Source organism: Crocodylus porosus, unplaced genomic scaffold, assembly GCF_001723895.1.
Source record: "Crocodylus porosus isolate Cpor-Errol unplaced genomic scaffold, CroPor_comp1, whole genome shotgun sequence".
In the NCBI taxonomy this organism is placed as follows: Eukaryota; Metazoa; Chordata; order Crocodylia; family Crocodylidae; genus Crocodylus; species Crocodylus porosus.
The window spans coordinates 15346481-15371245 of NW_017728948.1; the positions used below are offsets into that span (position 1 = coordinate 15346481).

The 24765-nt window shown below is 41.8% G+C and overlaps 1 protein-coding gene across 4 annotated transcripts in view; it reads right to left on the reverse strand.

The window, feature by feature from the left end:
• ZFYVE28 (zinc finger FYVE-type containing 28) overlaps positions 1 to 24765 on the reverse strand; it is a 289256-nt gene that overhangs the window by 147776 nt on the left and 116715 nt on the right. For all 4 annotated transcript variants that reach the window (XM_019553086.1, XM_019553085.1, XM_019553087.1 and 1 more), the window contains exon 2: positions 1468 to 1608. In XM_019553086.1, the coding sequence (XP_019408631.1) occupies positions 1468 to 1608 (141 nt within the window). The remainder of the gene's footprint in view (positions 1 to 1467; positions 1609 to 24765) is intronic.

The following is a 24765-nucleotide window of genomic DNA, read 5'->3' on the forward strand; positions in this document are numbered from 1 at the left end:
CCCAGTAATCTTTCCTGCCATGGCAGGGGGTCGGACTAGATGATCTGCTCAGGTCCCTTCCGACCCTAGAAACTATGAAACATTGATGACTCAAGTTCATCTTGGAGTCAGCTATGACTCTAAGATCCCTTTCCACTCCTGTGCTGCTGAAAGAGTCATCCCCCAGCCTCTAAGTGTGTTGGTGGCTCTTTCTTTCTTTCCTGCCATGGCAGGGGGTCGGACTAGATGATCTGCTCAGATCCCTTCTGACCCTAGAAACTATGAAACTATGATACTTTGCCAACACGATACTTAATCCAATGGCAAGGAAATCCTAGATGACCAGAGGTTTCTATTTTCTGCAGCTTTCATCTGATTTGAAAACCACTTTCATCTGTCTGCTCTACCATTTAGCAATTTTATTTTTGGATCACTATTAGACCGGAAACTTCATTCCTAACCTTGATGCCATGGATGACCCTACCAGGAGTACAAAACTCCAGATGACACTACTCTCAAGGTCTTTAACAGCATGCAAACATTTCTGCCTCAAAATCTCAGTCTGTGAGAGGCTGATTTGATGCACACTTCTCTGCTGAAAGAAGCGTTGAACTTTTGATACAATGAAATCCCCATCAGTTGTAATTTATTGTCATATTTAGTTACACAAAACAGAATGCATTTCTACACAATCTTAGACTAGTCCTTAATTCTGAGCCCTTCAAAGATTAATTAACGCAATCCATCCTAAATGTCTGCCCTGTGACTCAATGAGTAATTACAATTTTTTCCTGAGTTTGCTATCCTTTTATAAATTAGAAAATACAATAAAAATATAAAGTTAGAGTTTTGATTAACGATTTATGCAACAGGGAAAAATACAATTTCTAGTTTCTTTTTTATTTGATTTGTAAAATGGATCAATCATAGATTCACAGATCATCGTGTCTAGCTCTAATGTCTAATTGATCTTTGCAGCCTCCCAGCTGTTTGCCTTTGGACTGTACTGAAACAATGGTAATATGCATGCACACGCACACACGCACGCACATATGCACGCACGCACACACACACACGTACTATATGTTACTATGGATAGGGTAGATTTTTCATTTAAGAGATCAATATTTACAAAAGAGGTCAGTATTGAATACTAAAATCCTGCAACATTACAGATTGCCATTATGTACTTTGACCACTGTATTCAGCACTCTTGTATTCATATCAGTTAATATTAAATACTCTTAAGAAAAAATAATAAACCTAAACTGAATGGTTTATAAATATTTATCCAGTTAATTCAAAGGGATGTTGTTCATAGATTGCATTTATGCAAATTATTTGAGAGCAAATATAAAGACAAATTTAGTTTTACAAATAATTCCAAAAAGATATTCCCTAAGGGTTTAGTGATTAAGAAAACTGGACAATGTATCTGGATAAACTAAATGAAATATAAACGAAGCCAGAACATGCTATTCTGATTACCTGACAAGAGCGAAACTGGTTGACCAACAGAGTGCATCTTTGCGGGTCTTTTCTTCCATCCAAACTGTCTAGTTCAGCTGCTACTTGATTCAGTTCTTCATCTGCATAATAGAATTGAGCAAGGAGCTGTGGATCTGTTCTCTGCAATGAAGAAATATATACAATATTAAACTTAAATGTACCTTATTTGTGTTTAAATGAAGACTCTATTTAACTCCACGCATTTAAAAAGAATAAATAAACCCACTGCATGGATGACTAGAACAAGATCTGGGCAAAGGTACACATCTGACAAGACAGAGAAAGTAATGGGAAAATGGTAAAACTCATCAGAAGTATTTTTTTTTAATTCAGCTACTACATTTTGGGGTTGGGTGGAAGACAGGGAGAGGGACAGACTAATTGCAGAACCTGAAATATTATTACAATAATCATTCTCCCACAATTTCCAAAGTTATGTTGGCACTTACATTAATGCTGGCACCTGGTTATTCTGGCTTAATAAACAACTGAATCACAAGTTTTGTTTGTTAAAGAAATATAAACGATACGTTTCAGCTCTAGGAAAAACAGGCAAAAATTGTTTTTTTAACACAAAAAGAACAGAATGGTACAGAAATCCTAGGCTTCCAATATAGGATGAAGCATAGCACTTGAAATACAATAATAGAATACAGAGCCTTTAACCTCTAGGTTGCCAGTATGATTGCAGCCAAGGCTGGAATGACTGACAGTTGCAATCATCTGTTTGATGACCCAAATAAAATTATTCTGGTGCTCTCCAACCTGTGTCTGTGGGACAAGCTTCTGCATTATAGAAATCACTATAAAAACTGAAGTCAAGGATTGAAAATAAATGGATAACGAACTGTCATTCTCTGAGGTCAGTATTCAGGTGCACGGATGGGCAGTCTGGATTTGCTCTGGCAATGAAACATGTCTATGGATAGAGAGAATACTGGTCTCCTGTGCTATCTGGTACTTTGAAAGTCTATAAGGATTTGTAGGAAGGTTAATTCAGAAAACTATGTTAATTCAGAAAACGATGTTAACTGCATTGAAGAGAGAAGGAAATTAACTGCCAAATACACACACAGCTGGTCACTTCTTTCTTCCCACTGCCCTCCTTGTTTTGACAGTAGCATATATTTAAAGGAGATGTATTTTAAAATACTCTGTAAAAAAAAGAGAAAACTTACAATAGCTGTTGGCAGGGCCACATGGCATGTGGCATGTGGTAGTGTGGCAGGCCAGCAGGGGGTGCTCTTGTGCTGAGCCACCCACCTCTGGCTGACCCCCTTCCTGGAGCATACCCACTAGCCTGAGGGCAGAGCTGCCACCACCCAGGGATGGGCTTGATTCTGGCACTGTAACCCCTGGGAAACACAGGCTAGTAGCCCTCAAGGGTACTTGACTCACTTCAAGAACTTGGGGTGCTTCTCCCAGTTGGAAGCATAAGTAGTGGTCTCTTAGTCAGCCAAACCAAGGGGACCCTAAGGCATAATCTAAACCCACTCCCACTAAGTCTCCCATGCTAGGTACAAAGGAGAACTTTATTAGTTACAAGGAGTAGGGTTGGAATAGAGTACAGAGTTGAGTAGTATCAGAGAAATGCCACAGAGCAAATGCAGCGGCTGGAGTAGCCTTTGATCACACATCGAGTTACTGCAAGCTATATATCTAGTTAAATCTCAGGTAGCTTACTCACAAGTATCATACAGAGGCAGGTGGAGATTCCCTCTGGAGGCAGGCAGTTCACTGATCATGAGTTTTGAGAGAGAGAGAGAGCAGGTTTCAGATGGTCCAGCTCCTCTCTCTCTCTCTCTCTCTCTCTCTCTCTCTCTCTGAGTTTTCCTCATGGCTGCTGCCCCGTCCTCCTGGGCCATCCTCAACTTATATAGCCCTTATGACCTCATTTACCTGGTCCAATGGAGGCCAGCACCTGTTGGCTATCAGTCAGTCAACTAATTTGAAATGCATCACTAGTTGCTGGGCAGACTGACAGTTCCTAGCTCCCCAGGGAGCCCAAGCCCCTCACCCAGGTATGTGATGCCAGTGACATAGGCAGAGGGAGCAGGTTTCCTGCCCTCCTTCAGGAATGTATCCAGCTCAGGTTACCTAAAGAGATAGGGTAAGGTGTGTACCCTCAGCCCATCTTAACCAAATTGTCCTCCTATGCATTCTTTCCAGTTGGAGTAGGTGCACAGATGGTACTTGCCCTTGGCCAACCTTAGAGGTAGCAATGGAGCATAAGGGAGGGAACAGTTACTTAGATCCATGGGACTGAGGCCTAGGATGCAGGATGTAGAGCAATTAACCTTAACATTTTTAAGGTCGTTTTTCAAGATCTTCATTCCTATGTTCAGCTTAGCTTTAGTGTTGACCAGAGCACCCCAGGGGATGACGAGGTGGAACGGTTATAAACTGCTACAAGACGGTTTCACGCTGGACTTATGGAAGAATTTCTTTACTGTCCGAGACCCCAAGGTCTGGAATAGCCTGCCATTGAAGATGGTTCAAGCACCTATATTGAAGACCTTCAAGAGCAAATTGGATGCTTATCTTGCTGGGATCCTATGACCCCAGCTAACCTCCTGCCTTTTTGGCGGGGAGGCTGGATTTGATGATCTTCCGAGGTCCCTTTCAACCCTAATGTCTATGAAATCTATGAAATACCTGTATCATATGCACCCCCAAGCTGTAAAAAGCATGATAGCCCCATCACTTGGTTGCAAAGCACAGGAATAATAGGACAACAGAAAACACTGGGCATAGGAATCTACCATTACCAGGGTCTCCCAAGACTAGGAAAAGGCTTGCAATGGCACCCCAAAAATTAAAGGGAGAATAGGGAGTTATCTGGGGCTGAGGGACCATTCATTACATTTGTCACCTTCCAGGTTTGACACCTCCACCTCTAGGGACTTCAAGGTGGCAAGGAAAGAGTAGTTCATCAAGTGACAAACACAGAAAAAAAAAGGAAGGAGGAAATATTGGAAAGCTGATGACCTTATCAAAAAGGAGGACAAAAGCCAGAGAAAAGTAGAGCTCCTGGATGGATTACCAACAGTACTCTTACTTAGACCTGGTCTTACCATGATACAACTTTCAAACTGCTATACAAAGTACTTGTACCTTATAGCAGTTTATGAGTTTGTTTGTTAACACTCTGAAAAATAGTTATAGCATATCATATGACCCCAGCGCTCTTTCCTGCCCAGGGCAGGGAGTCAAACTCAATGATCTATCGCGGTCCCTTCTGACACTAAACAACTAAGAAACCATGAAAGAAGCTAAATGATAAACACGTCTGAAAAAATCCCTTTATACAAGGAGGTATATCATAATTAAACAACAGCATTTTGCCTAAATGACTTGAGTGGAAAGGCACCAGGATGTGCTGAAATACCAAGAGAACTACCGAAAAAGTTTGAGACGAGGCTTGAAAAGCCCTTTAGGAGGCCAGAAGACTTTACCACCTCAGTATGCATCCTAGTCCCCCAAAAGAACAATGCTATGGATTATGGGGATTAGAGAAAAGTCAGCCTAATCCTGCATGCCTCCAAGATTCTGTTTGAATTGACTGAATATAAGAAATGATTGATGAGGAGCTCAGCAAAAACCAGCAGTCTCAGAAGTAGCAAGGATTTGATAAATGCCATCATGAACCAGAACCTTATATTAAACTACATGCACTTGATTTTAAAAAAATACCAAATATACCAGTACAAATTAGTTGACACTACAAGATCCAGAGGAATTCACAGACTATAATACTGCACACAGAAGACTTCATTACCGACACGTAGAGGGAGCATGGGGGGGAGGGGGCATGTACCCTCTGAGATTGGCCACTGCCACTGGCATCTGCAGGTGGTCCCCACTCACTGCTGACTACAAATGGTGCCCCCCCCATCTCAGGAAGCACCAGTCATTCATGAAAGACTTAGAATGCAAAATAGGAGAAATTGTCTAAGAGATGGAAGGGAGGCAGACAAGGCTGTATAATGTCTTTACTCAATATCTAATACAAGGTGTTAATTAAATCAACAGAAAGCGGCAAAAAATAAATGACAAATGGACCAAAAATGCTGTTGACTGATTCAGGAAAAGGCCAACTAAAGTAATGAAGATTTTATAAGAATATAACAAAGATTATGTTCTGGAGTTAAACATACGTGAAGTGAGAACCACAGTTCATATGCAAATACATTGTAAAAATATGAAATATTTCAGCAAAAGGGACAACCATGCAGAAAGTAAGGAACTTGCACTGCCTAGGAAGCATTATCACAGAGGATGGAACATCTGGGCACTGGAATTGATGAGAAGGGACACAGAATTAATGAGTAGGATCTGACTTTTAACAACTCCCACCTGGTCTGCATTGACGTTATGGGTGTGCAAAGTAATAATTAAAAGCACTTTTTCTAAAGAAATTGTATTTGTTCATTTTATGGTGCTATCAAGGGTTTCTAAAATTGTCATAGAAGGACCACATAACTAATGAACAGCTGCTAGGGGTGACTGTACCTCCACTAGTATTAAAAAGAGAATATGTGAAAAAGTAAACCTTATGAAAAAAAAAGATGAGCTATACGCCACATTTTGAGAGTCCAACTGGTGATGCATGACAATGGAAATCAGAATGTAAAGCTGACAAAAAAAACAGCAGAAAGATCTTGGATGGATAGGCAAGACATCATGGGCAGAACAGAGAGAGATAGAGACTAGCTGAGGATAGAGCGTGATGTGCATCCAATAGCATCCAGTAACAAAAGATACTACATAACATAGCATCTTACTAATGGTCTATATTTACTATTAGCAAAATACAGGGGAAAAAAAGAAACCCATACTACAAAAATGCATGTAGCTATATATAACCCATGAGAAAGATCATTGTAACAGATTGAGTGACTTGAATCCTGTCAGCTATGTTAAATATCACCAGTGTTATTTGGCATAATACTTTTCAGTCACTAATCTAATAGGGCAATAGCAAAAGGCTGCCGCGGTAACTGGCAAATTGACTCTAAGAACCTTATTTATGCATAAGCTTAATAACATAAAAGATAGCTTTAAACTTATTATGAGCTCTAGCATGGCTGAAAAGCCTTTTCAAGGAAAGGCTAGAGCAGCTGAACGTACAATAACTTGAGAGTTTGAAGAAAAGAAGGTCCCCTTCCCCAAATTAAAATTTGCATGTTCTTTGCGAATAAAACAGAAAAACACCCACAAACCTTATCAATTTAAGGTCAGTTAGTGTCTCATTTGTTCTTTCCTCAACCTATTCACTGATTTCAGCTACTGAAGATCTTATTTAAGTTGTCAAACTGCAGACTAACAACCCTAAGGAAGGCATTGTACATTAGAAGGACTGGGAAGGTGAATGACATTTACAGCACTATAGTTAGAAAAATTTTATGCAATAACTATATTCAGTACTGTATCTTAAAATACACTGGGTACCAGCAGGACAGAAAAATATTTAGTTAAACTGCTTAATAAATATTGTTCAACTCAAACTTCTGTAACTGCTCTTCTCCAAATTGAAGAGCATTTCCCCCCATTTAACACTGACACTATTTCTAAACCTCTGACAGCAAAAATTAAAAGGAAGGCGAACCTAAAAACCTTGCATAACCACTAGTGAGGCTGGTTATAAAATAATATACATAAGCAGTCACTAAATTAAAAGACTCACCAATAAGTGAGTTATTTAAGCTATTTTTAAAAATTAATAGCTGATTCACATTAGCAAATAAGAGTCAAAGGCCTTACATGATTTCACTCCCAACCCACAGAACCCCACTGCCCTGGGCCATACTGGTGCCCCTCACTCCTGACCCACAGCCCCCTCCTTCCCCCAGGCCTGCAGCATCTCCCAGCTGCGCCACCCCTGCAAGCAAGGGCAGTGGCCCTGGTGCCACCCACCAGACATACCGCTCCTTGCTACCCCTGAAGGGCCCCTCTTCCCCCTTCTCCTGCTGAAAGGGCAGGTGCCTCCCCCAACTTCCCTGCTCTGCAGCAGCCCCACTGCTCAGCTTCTCCCAGTGTCAGCAGGCACCCGCCCCCACCCATCTCCTCCACATACACAGACTTACATGCCGCACACAGCACCCTGGACAGTCCCCAAGCCCTGGCCCTCCAACCCCCACTCCCAAAAGACTCACCTGTATCCAGCTGCTAAGGCTGCTCCTACCACCCGGCCTGGCTGGATGCCGGCCATGTCCTTGTGTGCACACAAACGCACATGGCATCCCCTGCCTCCAACTGCCCTCCCTCACTCCCCTCAGCCCCTTGCTTGGGCAAGCCTGGAAGTGCCAGGAAAAACTTAATTGTTGAGTAGTGCAAAATCCCAGAAATGTGTTCATGTTTGAAAGAAACACCCAGACTGAGATCAGAGGATGCAAAGAGGACAAATGTGGGAAAACCTAGATGTATGGGAGACCTAAACACGGGTGTGAACTTGCCTATCAATATCTATGGAGAAGTCAGTCCCAGAAGCAAATTTTGTTGCCTTATGACTCCTGCATGGAATTTACCACTGCCTGAACAATTTCTGTTTGCCAAATACTGACTTTAAACAAACTCTCAGAGGAAAAAAAGAAGAAATTTGGATTCAGGAAGCAATGTGTTAATATCTGGTGAAGCAAAGGCTTTTATAAATAAACTTATCTAAACCACACTACAGAAACAAATAGGGAATTTTAATAATTATGGTCCTAAGCAAAAATAAGAGACCGAGTTCAGAGCTCTCACATGACTGATCTTTCAAATTGGAGGATCAGAAGTTTTAATTGAGTTCTCTCTGCTGTGTTATGTTGTGTTGTGGATTAATGGTGTGATCTTTGATTAATTATGTCAATCATACATGGTCCCTAGCCAGATGAAACTGCATGAAACTCTAAATCTCTTAGCAGGGGGTCATGTGAAGTGAATATCCACAACTTTCTGAATTCAATTTTCTCTGATTAGCAGCAGAAAAGAAAAAGGTAGTATCAAATCTCAGCACTAATTTTCTTTCCAAACTATGCAGAAGATAGTTCAAATAATTTAGTCTGTATTTACTTCTTGCTTTTCACGGGCAAAAAATTAGTGCTTCAAATCCCTAAATATTAAAATGAACACTTTCAGTGTTAAATAAGTAATCTGGTTTGGGGCATACACAGTATTCCTCCATAATATCATTCCATGGACGTAACAGAAAAAAGACCCTTGGTTAAATGATTTCCAATGAAATATGTGGATTGTGGATAGTATTTAAACAAAGGTATTTCCTATTTTGAACTGAGGCAGATTTGGAACAACTTGTACCATACGCCTACAAGATTAACATAAATTAAAGTGATTAAGTGCATTAGGTTCTGAACTTCAAGATATATTTATTATGGTTTCTGAGCAACGTGGGCTAGGGACAAAAATTATACATACACCAGTATAACTGACTGACAACCAGTTCAAATCTTAACACAACAGAAGTTCAGTGCACGGCTGAAACCAACTAAGATAAACCTGGATGGATTCAGTATCAGACTTAATTGATTTTGGTTAAATCAGTTTACTGAACTTCTGTCCCAGATCCACTCCAGATTCAAGTTAACTCACACTGTCGCAACCTCCCAAGAAGTTTTGCACCTCCCCCACCACCTCGCCTACCCCACAGGTGGATGGGTTGGCTTTGGCCCAAGCCTTCTCCTCTAGCACGCACTCTAGCATTCCCCCTCCCCCAGTTTTTGGGCCTCAGGCTGCATTTCTGGAATCAAAAGTAAATTTGAAGGGTCTGAGGGTCTGTTCACTTACTTATCTGATCAATCTGTGCAGTTTAGACTAACCTGCAAGCATTGAATCGATTCGGCCTTGGACTTTTTGACTGCCTGCACTTAGTCCTAGTGTTTTCACCATGGAACTAGCAATAATTCTCAACCTCAACCAAGGGCCAAGTTGCAGGAAACAACGGTTCAGAAAGATATGTAGAACATACTCAAGATTAGGGTGGGGATCGAAGGCACAGAAAGGAGGGACTACAAACGTGTGTGAGGTTCTTTCTCCATTTGTGCAGTTACAATGCTGTGTCCTCTTGTCCTGACTACTTATGTACCAAAGAAAGGTCAAGAATATATAATGGAATTTGGCAGGTGACATTCCAGATGTTGTATTTGTTTTTATCCAAATATATGAGCGAAAACATTTATTCTTCAATCTGTTCTGTTGGACAGGTTGGTATACATTATCTTCCATGGGTTTTTAATATAGCCATTACGTATTTGTACATAAATTTCCTTCCTCATACATAACTTTTTTTCCCCTGATGATGCAAAGAATTCTTTTGCAGAAATGATGCTTGATGTGTGAATGGGGCACCCTAGAGCAGCATCTGCAGGGTACAGTGATGCAAGAGCTGTCAAAAGGGTAGGTATAGTTTTCATACACTGAAAAACCAAAGGAAATGTTTAGAAACTGGGGAATGAGCCAGAGATCTGTGTGTGCAATACAAGCTAAAGCAAACTGACAACAGAATAGCTATATGGCAGCTGTTGATTTGACTGCCATCACCTTATGTCAGTGGTGGGCAATATGTGGCCTGCAGGTTGGATTCGAGCTGCCAAGTGATTCCATGTGGCAGAGGCAGCCCAGACCATGGTGTGTACAGCTGGTCCCATTGCCCCCAGGTGCAGAGGTGCTGCAGCACACCCTATCCCTGGGTGTGGTTGTAATCTGTGGGGTTGGGCTGTGCAGTGCCCAGACTCCTCTTCCTGGCAGCCCCCACAACCATAGCCTGTGAGCAGGTATATGACCCGCTGCCAGGGCTTGGACCCTGGCCCTGCCACCTGGGCCCATCTGGCCTGCACCTACTGCCAGGGGTACCATGTGGAGTAGGTGGGTGGGGTCACCATGTAGACTTGTCTGCAGGGGGTCCTAAGCCAGGCATACTTAGTTGGGCAGACAGGGCAGGACAGGTAGACAGGGCCCGAGCAACGGCCAGGATCATAGGGTGGTCACGGCACAGGGCTAAGACATGGGGCAGAGCCCCCATCTGCTCCCCACACAACCCTGTGATGGGTGCTGGTTCCCTGTGGTTCCCAGGAGTCACTTGCAGATCAGCCCAAGGCTCTGGCATCAGCCCATGCTCCCAGCCCAAGCCCTAGCCCTGCCTGTCCATCCTGCTCCTGGATGCTGCTCCCTGCAGCCTCATCGCATTCACCTGGCCAAGCACACCCTGCTCACGTGCGTCCTGCCTCTGGGGTTACCGCACCAATGTCAGGAGACTCCGCCTGCCCACTCCATCTGGTCAGTAACCCTGCCTTCAAGCCCTCAAGAGCTCAACAAAACTCCTTAAGTGGCCCCCCAGTCCAAATAGTTGCCCACCCCTGCCTAATATCATGGAACCTCACAGGTTATTGTCAGTATAATTAGATAAATATTATAGGATTTGTGTTGGTGTCCTTAAACTTGCATGCGTGCGTGCATACACAAACCTGAAAACAACAACACGTAAGGGACAGTAAAGATACAGAATGATAAGTGAGAAGTGAACTACTGATAAATGAGAAAAGTGAACTTGTTCCACCCTGAAAAGTTTATAAAAGTCCAGATCTTTAAGGGCATTTAAGACATCCTAACTCCTGCTATGTGAAGGGTCCTATATAAAACTTAAAAATAGATGCCTAGATCTGATCCTGCCAGTTCCTTCAACTCCAAACATGAGATGTCTTCACCCATATGCTCAGAAGAGTCTAGCACTCAATTTTATGCACTCACAAGCATTACAGGTTTTGCATAAGCAGTACGCGTGTGCAGGGAACATGTAATGAAGATACGTGCATGCATATTTGATAAAAAGAAAAGCAATTTGTTTCATACTTTTAAGGGAATATGAGGCACACAAAGTGCGTGCAGCCATTCACTACAGCTTGTCTATAATCGTGCACCTTAGTTTAAGCTCCCTATACCTATAGATGATGAGGGGACCCAACTCTAAGTAAATTGGAGTGGGGGGAGTAAGCGAGATTGGTGAAGGGGGTGGCAAGATTAGAGGGTGACAACTGAGGGGCTACAAAGACCCCAGGTAGGATTGGGGGACTGGGATGGAACAGCAGAGTGAGGGCTGGGACTAGGGCTGAATTGTGAACACAAGCAGGTGTTTGGGACATGGTTAACCCTTTCCTAGATCAGGTTAACCCAAATCTCAAACTAAATTAGTGTACCTCCCAAGTTGATTGAATATTTAAGTTAACCTAATCCTGGACGTGTCAATCTAAATGTAATGCCTAAATGTAATGTAGAGGACCAAAATCGTACATTCATAGATGTTAGGGTCAGGAGGGTCCTCAATAGATCAAGTCTGACCCCCTGCATAGACAGGAAAGAGTGCTGGGTTCAGACGACTCCAGCCAAATGCCCATCCAACCTCCTCTTGAAGACCCCCAGGGGAGGGGAGAGCACCACCTCCCTTGGGACCCATTCCAGACCTTGGCAACTCTAACTATGAAGAAGTTTCTCCTAATGTCCAGTCTAAATCTGGTCTCTGCTAGCTTATGGCCATTATTTCTTGTGACCCCCAGGAGCATCTTGGTTGAGTAGAGCCTCACCAATTCCCTTCAGCGCCCCCATGATGAATTTATAGGCAGCCACAAAGTCACCTCTCAACCTTCTCTTCTGGAGGTTGAAGAGGTCCAGGTGCCTTAGTTTCTCCCCATAGGGCTTGGCCTGCAAGCCCTTAACCATACAAGTGGCCCTTCTCTGGACCCTCTCCAGGTTATCCACATCCCTCTTGAAGTGTGGCGCCCTAAACTGGACACAATATTCCAACTGCAGTCTGACCAGCACCCAAAAGAGGGGAAGCATCACCTCCCTGGTTCTGTTTGTCATGCATCTGCTGATGCATGCTGAAGTGCAGTTAGCTTTTCAGATGACTTCGTCACACTGATAACTCATGTTCATCTTGGAGTCCATTAGGACTCCAAGATCCCTTTCTGCTTCCGTGCTGCCAAGCAGGTCATTTCCTACGCAGTAGGTGTGCTGGACATTTTTCTTCCCTAGATGCAGCACTTTGCATTTCTCCTTGTTAAATCGCATTCTATTGTTTTCTGCTCATTTGGCCAACCTGTCCAAGTCTGCCTGCAGTTGTTCCCTGCCCTCCGGTGTGTCCACTTCTGCCCACAGTTCTGTATCATCCACAAACTTCGACAGAGTACACTTCACTCCCTCGTCCAAGTCACTGATGAAGACATTGAAGAGTATCAGTCCAAGGACTGAGACCTGCAGGACCTCACTACCCACTCCCTTCCAGGTCGATACTGACCCATCCACCACCACTCTCTGGGTACAACCCTGTAGCCAATTTGTCACCCACTGGACTGTGTAATCTTTCAAGTCACACCCTCTCAGCTTGTTCACCAGTATGGGGTGGGATACCATATCAAAGGCCTTCCTGAAGTCTAAGTAAACGATATCAACCCCTAGTCCTGTGTCGAGGTGTTTTGGAACCTGATCATAAAAAAGAGACTAGATTAGTCAGGCATGATCTGCCAGCTACGAACCTGTACTGGTTTCTCCCTCAGCATAATTTTTCCTGCTGGGCTCTCACATACATGAGCCTTAATAATCTTTCCAAAGACTTTGCCAAGGATGGCGGTAAGACTGACTGGCCTATAGTTTCCTGGATCCTCTTTCCTCCCCTTCTTGAAAATAAGGACCACATTGGCCCTTTCCAGTCCTCTGGGACCTGTCCTGTGTGCCACGAGTGCTCAAATATTTTTGCCAGTGGCTGTGCAACAACATCACCAGTGCCTTCAGTACCCTCGGATGGAGCTCATCCGGGCCTGCTGACTTAAACACATCCAGTCCTTCCAAGTGATTCTGCAATATCTCAGGGTCAACACTTGGTAGTCTGGTGCCCAGCTGTTGCCTCTCTACAATGTGAGACTTGTCTTGCCCCTTGTTTAGGAAGACTGAGGCAAAGAACTTATTGAGGAGTTCAGCCTTGTCCTTCCTGTCTGTCACCAATTGCTTTTGCCCATTCAGTAGTGGTCCTATTCCACCCTGGGCCTTCCTTTTACTCCCTATATCTGAAAAACAATTTTTTGTTATCCTTAACTTGGGACGCCATCCTCAGCTCCATGGTACCTTTGGCCTTTTTAACTGCCCCCCTACAACTGTGAGCTGAGGAGGCATACTCCTCTTTAGTAATCTCTCCCTGTTTCCCCTGTTTTATGCCCTGCCTCCCCCCCCTCCTTTTTACCCTTAGGCTGCTCTGGATTTCTCTGGTCAGCCAAGGAAGCCTCTTGGCCCCTTTCCCCCTTATCGGAATAGTCTTCCTCTGTGCCTGAAGGATCATTTCCTTAGGGCACAGCCACCCTTCCTGGGCTCCCATCTCGCAAATCTCCTACTCTGCAGTCTGTAATATATAACTCAACGATTTTTTTTTTAAGGAACATTTCTAAATAAAGCAAAATATGTAGATCTGAAATATTTAGGATATTCAAATAAGCCAGATAAAATTTCTAATGTAATGTTTGTATTACTTTGTATGTATAGGTCCTGAAAGTGCAGGTAAAAGCTAAAACAATTTTATCCTTAAAACACCTGTACAAAGTAGGCAAGGGCAAGCCTTATATAGTGACAGTGTTCCCTAGGGATTTTTTTAAAATCACTGACAAAATATTCTCCTTTCTTATTGTAGTCTTGTAGCCATGATGGTCCAGGAACTGCGGGAAGGGCAAGTTTTCATTTTATTTTTAAGGCGATATCTTTTATTGAACCAACTGCATAGTTTTGATACAGTTAGGCAAGCTTTCAAATGTCTTGCATTCTAAAGCTTGTGTAACTGTATTCCATCTCAAGAAATCCTTGCCTCTCACCTCTTTCTTACTGAAATATTCCAAGTTCCACTATTCCACGAAGCTTCTGCTGCTTTATTGTGCGAAAGTTTCAGAACTGTAATAAGGGAAAGTAATTTAAGAAAGTTTGGACTGTGTATATGGAACAATCCTGGAAAGTTTCTCTGCATGCTGCTTCAGTAAAACCTTGGAAAATGCATGCTCAGAAAATGCACTGAAAGTGAAGTTTCCAAAGAATCCAACTCAGGAAGTGCCAACATTAAGATCAGAGACACAATCACAATCCTTCTCCTTTTTATTGATGCATTGCGTATTCAGAGAGTTTAAAATGAGAAGGAACTATTAGAACATCTAGTGTGATCTGCTATATCTCACTATTATCCAATAGAAGTTTTACTGAGCCAAACAACTTGGATGAGACTAAAACATATAATCCAGAAACGCATCCAGTCCTAAACTGAAGACATCAAGAGATGAAGAATCCACGTTTTTCCACAGTCGTTTGTTCCAGCAGTTAATTACACTCATGGATAAGAGTCTGCACCCAATTTCTAATCCAGATTTTTCTGGCTTCAGGCCCTAGTTCTCATTATGCCTTTCTGTACTGGCTAAGGAGCCCTTTAATATACCAGTGTTTTGTTCCTAGTGAAAGTCCTTACACCCTCTTAAGGTACCTCACACCACTCTTCTTTTGTTAAACCAAGTGAGCTCCTGAAGTCTCTCACTAAGAGTTTGAACCTGCTCTTCAGTTACTTTTAACTGCTTTTTTTCTGCAGCCTCTCTCTCATTTTTTCAATACTGGATGCAATATTTTAACAAACATCTCTGCTTCTTCTCCTCTTGATACTCCTGTATTGTACATGGTATTGACAAAGTATCTCACTGGGAACTTGTGTTGAATCGTTTGCACACTATTATCCTGAAATCTTTTTCAGGGTCACGGTTTCCCAGGATTCAGTCCTTCTCCTTCATACATAGAAACTGCATTACCTATACTTAGATGCATTTGTTTTCCACATGTCTAAAATAAAATGTGTTTTAGTACAATTAACCTAGTTTACTGCACAATTCAGATGACTCTATGTAACTATCACCTGCTTATTTGTCCCTCTGCCCATCTTTTATCATGACAAATTTTAGCCACCACCGATTAAATAAAAACTACCTTTATGAATATGATCAAAAGTTGGACATATTAAAGTTTACTATCATTAATAAGACCACTACAGTATGGTATAAATGCTTGAAGAAGACTTGGCTATGCAATACTTATTTCAACTGCATTGAAATACGAGATGAAATAGAAGATATCACCTGGAGAATGTTACTTTATTCCGCAGTTTAGCTACTACAATATTTAATTTTACAACTCTTTTGATACATGTCTGCTTTGTGACAGATGGGGTACTAATCTGCATGCTCCTGTCTGCTTTTATTTTTCATTTTATAAAAGATCATCCATTGCACATTGCATTAATCACTCTCCATGTTTTACTCTTATTAAGACAGTTAGTTGGAAGAAACACTGGTTGCAATTGACCAGCTCAGTGAAAAACTGGTTGAGAAGTCACCATTGAGCTTTCCTTTCTTGTGGATACAGTTATGGTTTGTCGATTACCTGTAAATTAAATTTAAATCAGTCTACAGAACAGGTTTTGATTAGGTTGATCCATCTTAGAACACACTTGATCCATGATACAGTCAGAGTACTCTCTATGGCTGCATTTTAATTTCTCTTCTTGGCATTCTCTTCAGGGAATTGTGAGATGCACTCATTAATCTTAAAATCACATGTTTGAAGCTCATTAGCAGCCACATAAGACCAGTAAAATGAGATGCAATATGCCATGAGATAAAAAGATCCCATTGTCACATCTTATAAATAACTGACCTTTGTCTCTAAAATATTTGAGGTGTTTCTTCAAAAGGATAATGAGATCCAGCCACCTGCTTTGGTTCCCCAAGCATAAATATCTCAATCCTGGACAGGGCTGGGAATTAGAAAACCCTGGTGGCAGCTAAGTTAGATTTGACAGTTAAAGTTAATCAGCTCAATTCTAAAATTTGAAAGTGGCACCTCCAAAGACACTAAGGGCTCCTACAGATGTGCGGGGAGCCTACTTCAATGTGTCGGAGCACACTTGATTAACCAAGTCTGCTGGAGCACAGAACCCAACATGGTCTGTCTGGCAGCCTTCCGCGGCACATGCATCAGCAGTCCCACACTGAAAAAATGGCAGCAGGTAGCTTGCAATAAAACATGTTCAGTGAGCTTTAGTTCAAAGCATCCCACTACCATTTTTTCAGTGCAGGAATGCTGATGCATATAAATGCACAGGCACTTTTAATTAGCACAGCTCACTTAGTGCCCAGCGCTGTCCTGGAGCATGTGTAAAAATGGCCTAAGTTTCACTTTGGAGCTTTTTTCTTGCTGAACCAAAAGGGTCAAAAAACTCCAAAACTACTGGAAGCATTTGTGTGCTTAATTAAGTGAAGAGATATGGGCACAAAGGTAGATACTTCCTTAGTGCTAACTGCTATATGTACTGCCCAGGTGTGGAACTGATATATGAAAGCATGCAGCATGAGTAAATTAACTTGAATACACTTTTTGTAAACTACTGTAGGTGAGTGGTCATGTTTACTGCCCAGCAGAAATAGTAAGTGAATTTCTCCACACACACACTTCCTACCACAAGAGTATGGGATCTCACTTACAAAAAGGAAGCAGCAGATTTAAGAAAACTCAAACCAGAATAAGAAATACCATTAGCTCAAATCAACAGAGAAAATGTGTTGCAGTAGGGAAGCTGCTTATATGCAGATTATACGAGCAATTCTTTCATGTTGAAATGCAAAGCTGAAAGAAAAAAAGCAGAGATTTGTGAAGTTTTATTAACACACATAAAACATGCATTTTGAGTGGTACTTGGATAGTTATGATTGCTCTGCACTAGGAAGCTTTCTCTAGAGCCTACCACATCTTGTTAGTATTTGTTCCACTGGTGGAATGACAATGGGAGCATTAGTGTAAACAGAACTGCTACAGCCCACACTAAGTGCACTTAGGCCAGATTACTCAGGTATATAAATCATCTGTGTCTTCTTGTGTTGGTGTCCATGCATAGCCGCAGGTAAAGGGATGAGGGCTGGATGCCCAGATGACAGCAGTCAACTTCCCGGTCCTTACAATAAATGTAGTGGTTAAAAAAGTGCCATGAATAAAAATAGCTGTTGCAAAGCACATGAATCAGAGGGGAGGATGGGGGGGACTAACAAAGGAAAGAACACTGATTGAGATCTGAAACAGGAAGGTTTTCAATTAGGAACTTGATCTTGCTCTCCAGCATTCAAAAAAAAACCTGTCTACTGTTTTGAAAAAAATAAGTTATTCTATATGAATGATATTCATTTAAAAAAGCAGAATAGATCCCTAGGGGTTCAAAATACATTCAGCTGTGCAGTTTATATTTAAAAAGACAGCTACGCTGCAATTTTATAATATAGTAAACTGATATTTATACCTCTTGATAGAGGTTTTAAAACTATCCAATGGTAATAGGCATTATATACCACATGCATTTGTGGGGTACTATTATATTTAAAATGAAAAACTGGTATGAAATTTAACACCTACTAGTAAAAATCAGGATATGCACAACATCTAAGAGTAAAATAGCTGTGTTGAAAACCATTAAACTTCAGGCATAAAAAAAAATAATTGCTTCAAATTTTGCAGGTGAAAAATAAAAGGTTTACATTGATATAAACATATGTTAAAAGCTGGTTATTCAGGTTTCAGATCCTTAAAAGAAGTTTGTTCTGGAACTTAAAAGGAGCCTTCTTCAGGAAGGATAAATACATAGATGTTAAAAAACTCTGCCCTTAAATTTTGTGTGAGCAGGGCAGCACCACCGGCTCAGTGTTCTTGCAAGGACCTATATCTGGGCTTTATGACCGCAGGTGACTCCCGCTCACTTGAGCCATATGCTGCCAAATGCTGAGAGTTTCAACCACCGCTTGCCTGTCAGGGCTACTCAGACTCCCCTCGAAGGTACACAGGAACACATAACCCCAGGCATGACAAGGAGCAGGAAACCAGTCACAGTGTGGCAGGGATGAAGCCACAGAGCCAGGCTAGGGGATGGATGGCAGGTAGGGGTCCCTGCAAGGACAGAGGGAGGAGGGCCAGTAAGGGTAAAGCTGGGGGGGTTAGGCTGGGGGGTGGGTTGGAGGATGCAGGCTGCAGGACAAGGGAATGAGTAGGGGACCCCTGGGGTGGGACAGCATGTGGACACAGGGCAGGGAAATCTGGCAAGAAGCAGAAGCACCTGGAAGAAGGGGAAGAGAACAACTGGTTCCCAAAGCACTGTCTGAACAGTCATGATCCCCCTCAAATCCACAAAGGGATGCGTGCGTAAAGTCCTCTAATGAAGCAGGGGCACAGGAGGGCAATGACAAATCGCTGCTTTTACCTGAGAGCACCCGAGGGCCAAATGATTTTGGAAAATGTGAACACTTCATTCTGAGTTTTTTTAAACAAAATATCTTAACACTTTGTTTCAAAATGGTCTTCTCATAAAAAGGGCTCATTTACATAAAGGGTTATCTGGGGTGGGCAATTCTCTCAGGCAGAGGGCCGCTTACTGAGTTTTGGCAAGTCATCGAGGGCCACATGACAGGCTCCAGGTGCAGATAAATACTAATTTTCTAAGTTTAAGGGCCCCACGGGTTGGATAGAATAGCCGGGCAGGCTGCATCCGGCCCACACGCTGCATTTTGCCCACCCCTGGGTTAAGTAGTACTAAAGAACCTAAAAATGGAATTTATATTTTCAGTTGAATTAAGTATTTTATCAGATATAGTAATAACATAGTTGTTGCTGCTTCTCGGGAGGGAGAACAAACCCAAAGCTTTGCTGTTTCAGACTGACCTGAAATGCTTTGGAGTTTTGTGTCTGATCACTAGGCTGGGGGTCGAGGAAAAAATAAGTAACCATATTATTTGGACTGCCTGATTTTGGCACACTGCATGGCTGACTGTTTCTTAGTCTATTACTGCGGGACAGAAAGCTTTACAGCCAAATCTCCTGAGGGCCACATGTCACCTCTCACTCTTATATTCTTCCAGATACACTCACCCTACAGTACATCTTTCAAACTTACCAACTTTAAAATGAAAGTACTTTTAACCATGAGAACATGGAAAAAGCCAAAACAGGCTAATCAATCACTATGCGAACATTAAGCTTTCTAACCTGAAAAAAATATTTGAAACCATCATATAAAGTCATTTTTAAAATGCTTTTAGCAATCCGTTTCAAATGTATTCATAATATTGTCAAAGTTTTAGATTTAATCCCAACTTTATATACCTTTTCAGAAATAGTAAAATCATCTTTTTCAGCGTTAGTTGTAAAAGACAAAGATGGCCTGTTCATAGGCTGACCATAAGGAAATCCAGGAAACCGTTCCCCTATTCCATCCACGCCATGCTCTCCCAAGTCAGCAGGCAGAGGTGGGGTGCATGGCGCACCATGCTGCTCCGTGCCCGTCCACTGTCTCCCTGCAGGACTGCGCCCCACATCTCTGCATTTCTGAAATGCTCACTGTAACTCTCACCAGCCGGACACGACCGGCCTCCAAAATCCAGGACTGTACCAGCTAAAGAGAGACGTATGGTCACCAGGCTTCTACCAAGTTCTTTATGGTTCAGTCCAATTCTAGGTTTACAGACCTTTTCACAGGGAGTACAATGAAAAAATGCTTGTTAGCCGTGTTGCCTCTCCCCAAACGCAAAACTAATTAATAGGTTTTCAAAATTTTCTGGACTAGATGTCATTTTAGCTTGCCACAGCAAGCTCCCCAATAACAGTATCTGTCATAACTAGCAATAGTCTTTTCCAGACCATTTTGTATCATGTCCTGTGAATCTTGATGTTTTGCTAATTAGAGTTCACTATCCAACATCTTTGAGAATTGTCATCTTCTATGCTAAAGCAGCATCTGGTCTAGTAAAAACAATCCTTATAAAAGAAGCACTTTATCCTGTATTGCTGACTATTTATACAACCTGATTTGAGATTTTATCTTGGCTTCTATGATGCTGATGAGATTTTTTTCCAGCTCTTTGATATGCCAATTACTTGCACCTATTTAACCACCAGAGAACAGAGCCAGAAAACACTACAGCAAAGTAAAATGTTGTTTCTAGTTTTCTGTGCAATGCCAGGTGAGCTTTTGGCTATGCTGCAATAGAGAGGATATTTTATTTTTAACGCAGCAAATATTTTGGTTAATGGGAGTAGTATTTGATTAACCTACTCCAAGGTAGATGAAATTTGGTACAACAATTGCCCTCATCTCAGCAGGCTTGCTGGTGATGAATCTGAGGTCCTCTGGAATATATTTAATAAGAGCATAATCATCTGTGTAAAGTTGTTCACACACAACCTTATTGGAGGCTTTTAATTTGCTCAGGTTGAAGACCTTGCCAGATGTTCAAAATTTAACAAAAATTTGTGACATCATATTGTTTATGCCATCAATCATAGTTGCAGAAAGATTTAATAGGGATTTTGTAAGTAAACGCATCTGCTCAAATGCTGTGATATCAGAAATGGATTCTACAGAGTGCCTTCCACAGAGACATTCCCTGGTTTTGCATCTCTCGTTTGACACTGTGATTTGCAATGGATTTCTCCAAGAGTTGAACAGAGAGCTTTCTACCACATCAGTTAGCTAAAGAAAGTAATCTTTGGAACAATCAATAAGGATTTTTATTTTATATATACACATGTACGCATATTATAAAAATTCTTATCGGTAATGTATATGCATGCACACACTTTTTTTTTTTAAACATTTGCTTCAGGCAAATATGATGGATGACATAGCAAATCCATGTCCCCTGCTCCATGCCCCCATGAACAGACTTTTTGCTCAGTTAAGCATTCTTTGGACTCTTCAGAAAATAGCTGTAAGTCTTGTCCTTGAGCTCCCCGTCATGAACTGAGACTCCCTAGGGAAATGAACAGACTTATACAACCGATCTTTCCTTCACTATGGCAGCTCAGCATCTAACACTCAGATATACAGTTTAAAATGTATTTTCTTCCTATTAACATGCAAGTTGAAAACACTTACTCTAAGACTTTTCTGTAACAGCTAACCAGATTTAAGTATTAAAGGTACAAAAATGCAGATCATAAATTAAATTGATATTAATTATGCATTAGAGATATTAATTTAGATATAAATTATTTTAGCATAGGAAATGTGTCTCAGTTAATGCAGAATGTATTTCATGAAATTACTCCACAGTAGGTGATATCAGACTAAGCAATGAGCTTAGCACACCAATATGTAATTTCTGTGTACATGGGTAGGTAATTCATTGAAATATTCTGTGTTAAGAGAGGAAAACACCCAGGCAATGCCATGGTTGGCATCTACTGTAGATCACCAAACCAGGAGGAGGAGGTAGACAAGGCTTTTTTAAGGCAATAATATGAAGTATCCAAATCACAGGACTTGGTATTTACTGTAATATCTATTGGGAGGGTAACACAGCCACACACAAACAATTGAGGAAGTTTTTGATTGTGTTGGGAACAACTTTTTGGTACAGATGGTGAAGAAACCAAACCAAAGGAGAAGCTCTTCTTGATTTTCTGCTAATAGCAAGGGACCTAAAAGTGGAAGGTAACTTGGGTGACAACAATCACGGTCTCAAGGAGAGAAAGAAAAAAACAAGAAGAGCAAAATAAAACCACTAGACTTCATAAAAGCAGGCCAACAAACTTGGAGAACTAGAAAGCAAGATCCCATTGGAGGCAAATCTAATGGAAATAGGAGAATTCATTATGGTCATAGATACTTTCCCCAAAAAGAATGGGCAAGTATGGGCCTTGTCACATGGGACACTTAGACACATTTTATTTAGATTGTAGTAAGCATTATTGTTCCATATTAAAGTGTAGACCATGTTATAAGCTGTTGCACAGTAATGCTTTCTACCGTTTCAGCCCACACCAGAATTTTAAACTCTAATTTCCATGGAGCAGTCTGACAATAACTGAACGTATATTACTTAATATGATCTGGAGAGATGTCCTGAAAGAGTCATAACTTTACTATGGTATGATCACTCTTAGCATGTGTTTTACGGTTTGAATGTGCAGCCACTCCAAGTGCTGTTAACATGTCCCAAGTGTAATGTGTGACATGACCCTATGAAAAAACAGAGTGGGATACTTAAGAGAGTTGTTCAAACATTATTCCTAAATAAGAAACAGCCATTGTTTTATTATGGACTAATACTTAGTAACTAATTAGCAACACTTCCAACACATGTGGACCATAGGTTCTCTCATCAGTAGGACCAATAAATCAGGAGCTTTTATCTAAATAAAGACCTGAACCTCTCAGAAGTATCAGGTTGGAAGACAGTCAGTCATGCAAGAATTACAACTGCAAGAAAACTAAAGTATTCATCTCCTTTTGGGTCCACAAAATTAGTAAAAGAGCAAGGAGCTGTCACCACCCATCAAACCTAAACGTTATTTACAGGTTTGGATGGGATTTAACCATGGCTAAGGTTGAAGGAGAGAGAAGAGAACAGAAACATTATGGCTGAGCCCAGAAGGACTGAAATCAATAATCTTCAGTGTACTAACTTTGGTTGGAAACCCTCCCAAAAAACAACACCACTTATCCATAGGAGAACTCCATTTTCATTTCTGTGGAATTTTGTGACAGCAAGCTCAATGCAACTGCCATATTTTCTCACATACAACATTCAGCCAGTTCCCCAAAATCAGTCCCCCCAAATTGGTGCGTGTTTTAAGCAGGGAAGCTATTTGCTTCTCTAGAAAAGAAGCATGCCTGGAGACAGCAGGAGTGGGACAGGGGGGAAGCAGCAAAGCCTGTGCACTCACAGCAGTTCAGCCAGGACTACTTATTTTCTGGCTGGATAATACTGATGTCCCTCCCCCAATCTTGGACCCACACCACCTGTCCCATGTCCCCCTTGTCCTCAAACCCAAACCTCCCCCACTTCCTCCCAGGGTTTGCCCTAGGTGCCAGCTTGGCTCATTATTCCACTACTGTATCAGGATTGGACTTAAAACATAGTAATGTAAGTCATGCTGACATACTTCTGCTGCCCTACCAGCTACTGCTGTTTGCTACTAGTGGCACTCAATGCACCAGGCACTGTGCAAACATTCACAAACAAAAAAGCTGCAGGAATTGAGAAAAGGGAGAAAAGATGCGGCAGAGGGCAGAAGCAGAGGTAGAACATGCAATGAACTGCTCACTGATGTATTTTGGAGAATTCTACGTTTATTATTACTAATCTTCCATAAATTAAGACAGCAAAAGTGGATCATCAGCACTGACTTACACATGGATTGGTTACTGGTTTGGAGGATCAGTGTAGTCCAGCACAGTATACAAAGGGTAATAAAAGGAATGGACTACTTGCGACACATTGCAATCATTCTGTTTAATGCACTGCTGGAAGGTGCTTTGCTAGGACAATGATGTCAGTAAATCAAAGTCTTATACAGAATGGTCTACAGAAAAAAAAAATGCAAAGGCTATCTGGTACAATCAGACAACTAGAGCATGAGACGCCACCACAGCAATACAAAGGAGTCTGGACAGGCAATCCAAAGAGATAAAAGGGTACACTAGAAGGAAAGACCTGATTTACAAGATCGTAAGAAATTAGGGCTAGAAGGGACCTGATAAAGTCATCTAGTCCAGACCCCTGCTCAAGGCAAAATCATCCCTGACTAAACTATGCAGCCCAGTGTCTGTCCAACCTGCTCTTGAAAGTTTTGAAGCATGGAGATTTCCCAACTTGTCTGGGCAACCTGTTCCAATGCCTGGACACTCTCACAGTCAGAAAGTTCCTCCTAATTTCCCATCTAAATACTTCCTCATGCAGCTTGAAGTCATTTCTCCTAGTCCTGTCCCTGGCAGCAACACAAAAAAGACTCATCTCCATGCTCTCTATGATCAACCTGCAGGTATATGAAGCCTGTTATCAAAGCACCCCTCTCCCCAGTCTTCTCTCCTGGAAGCTAGATAACCATAGTTCCTTCAGCCTTTTCTTCATAAGTTTTGCCTCCAAGACCCCTAATCATTGTCGTTGCCTTAAACTGGACTCTTTCTAAAGTGTCTATGTCCTCCTTGAGGTGCAGAGCCCAAAACTGGACACAGTACTTCAAGCGAGACCTGGTGCTGGCCACGGGTGATGACCTGGTGAGTGGGCTGCAGGTGAATTCATCATCCAGCGCAATGTGGCAAAGGCCTGCAGCCCTAGATTTCAGGAAGGCGGACTCAATGAGCTAAGGAGAATAGTTGGGGAAGCACTGAGGTCCCAGAGGGGCGGGGAGCCAGGTGTCCAAGAAGAGTGGTTGCTCCTTAAGGAGACAATCCTCCAA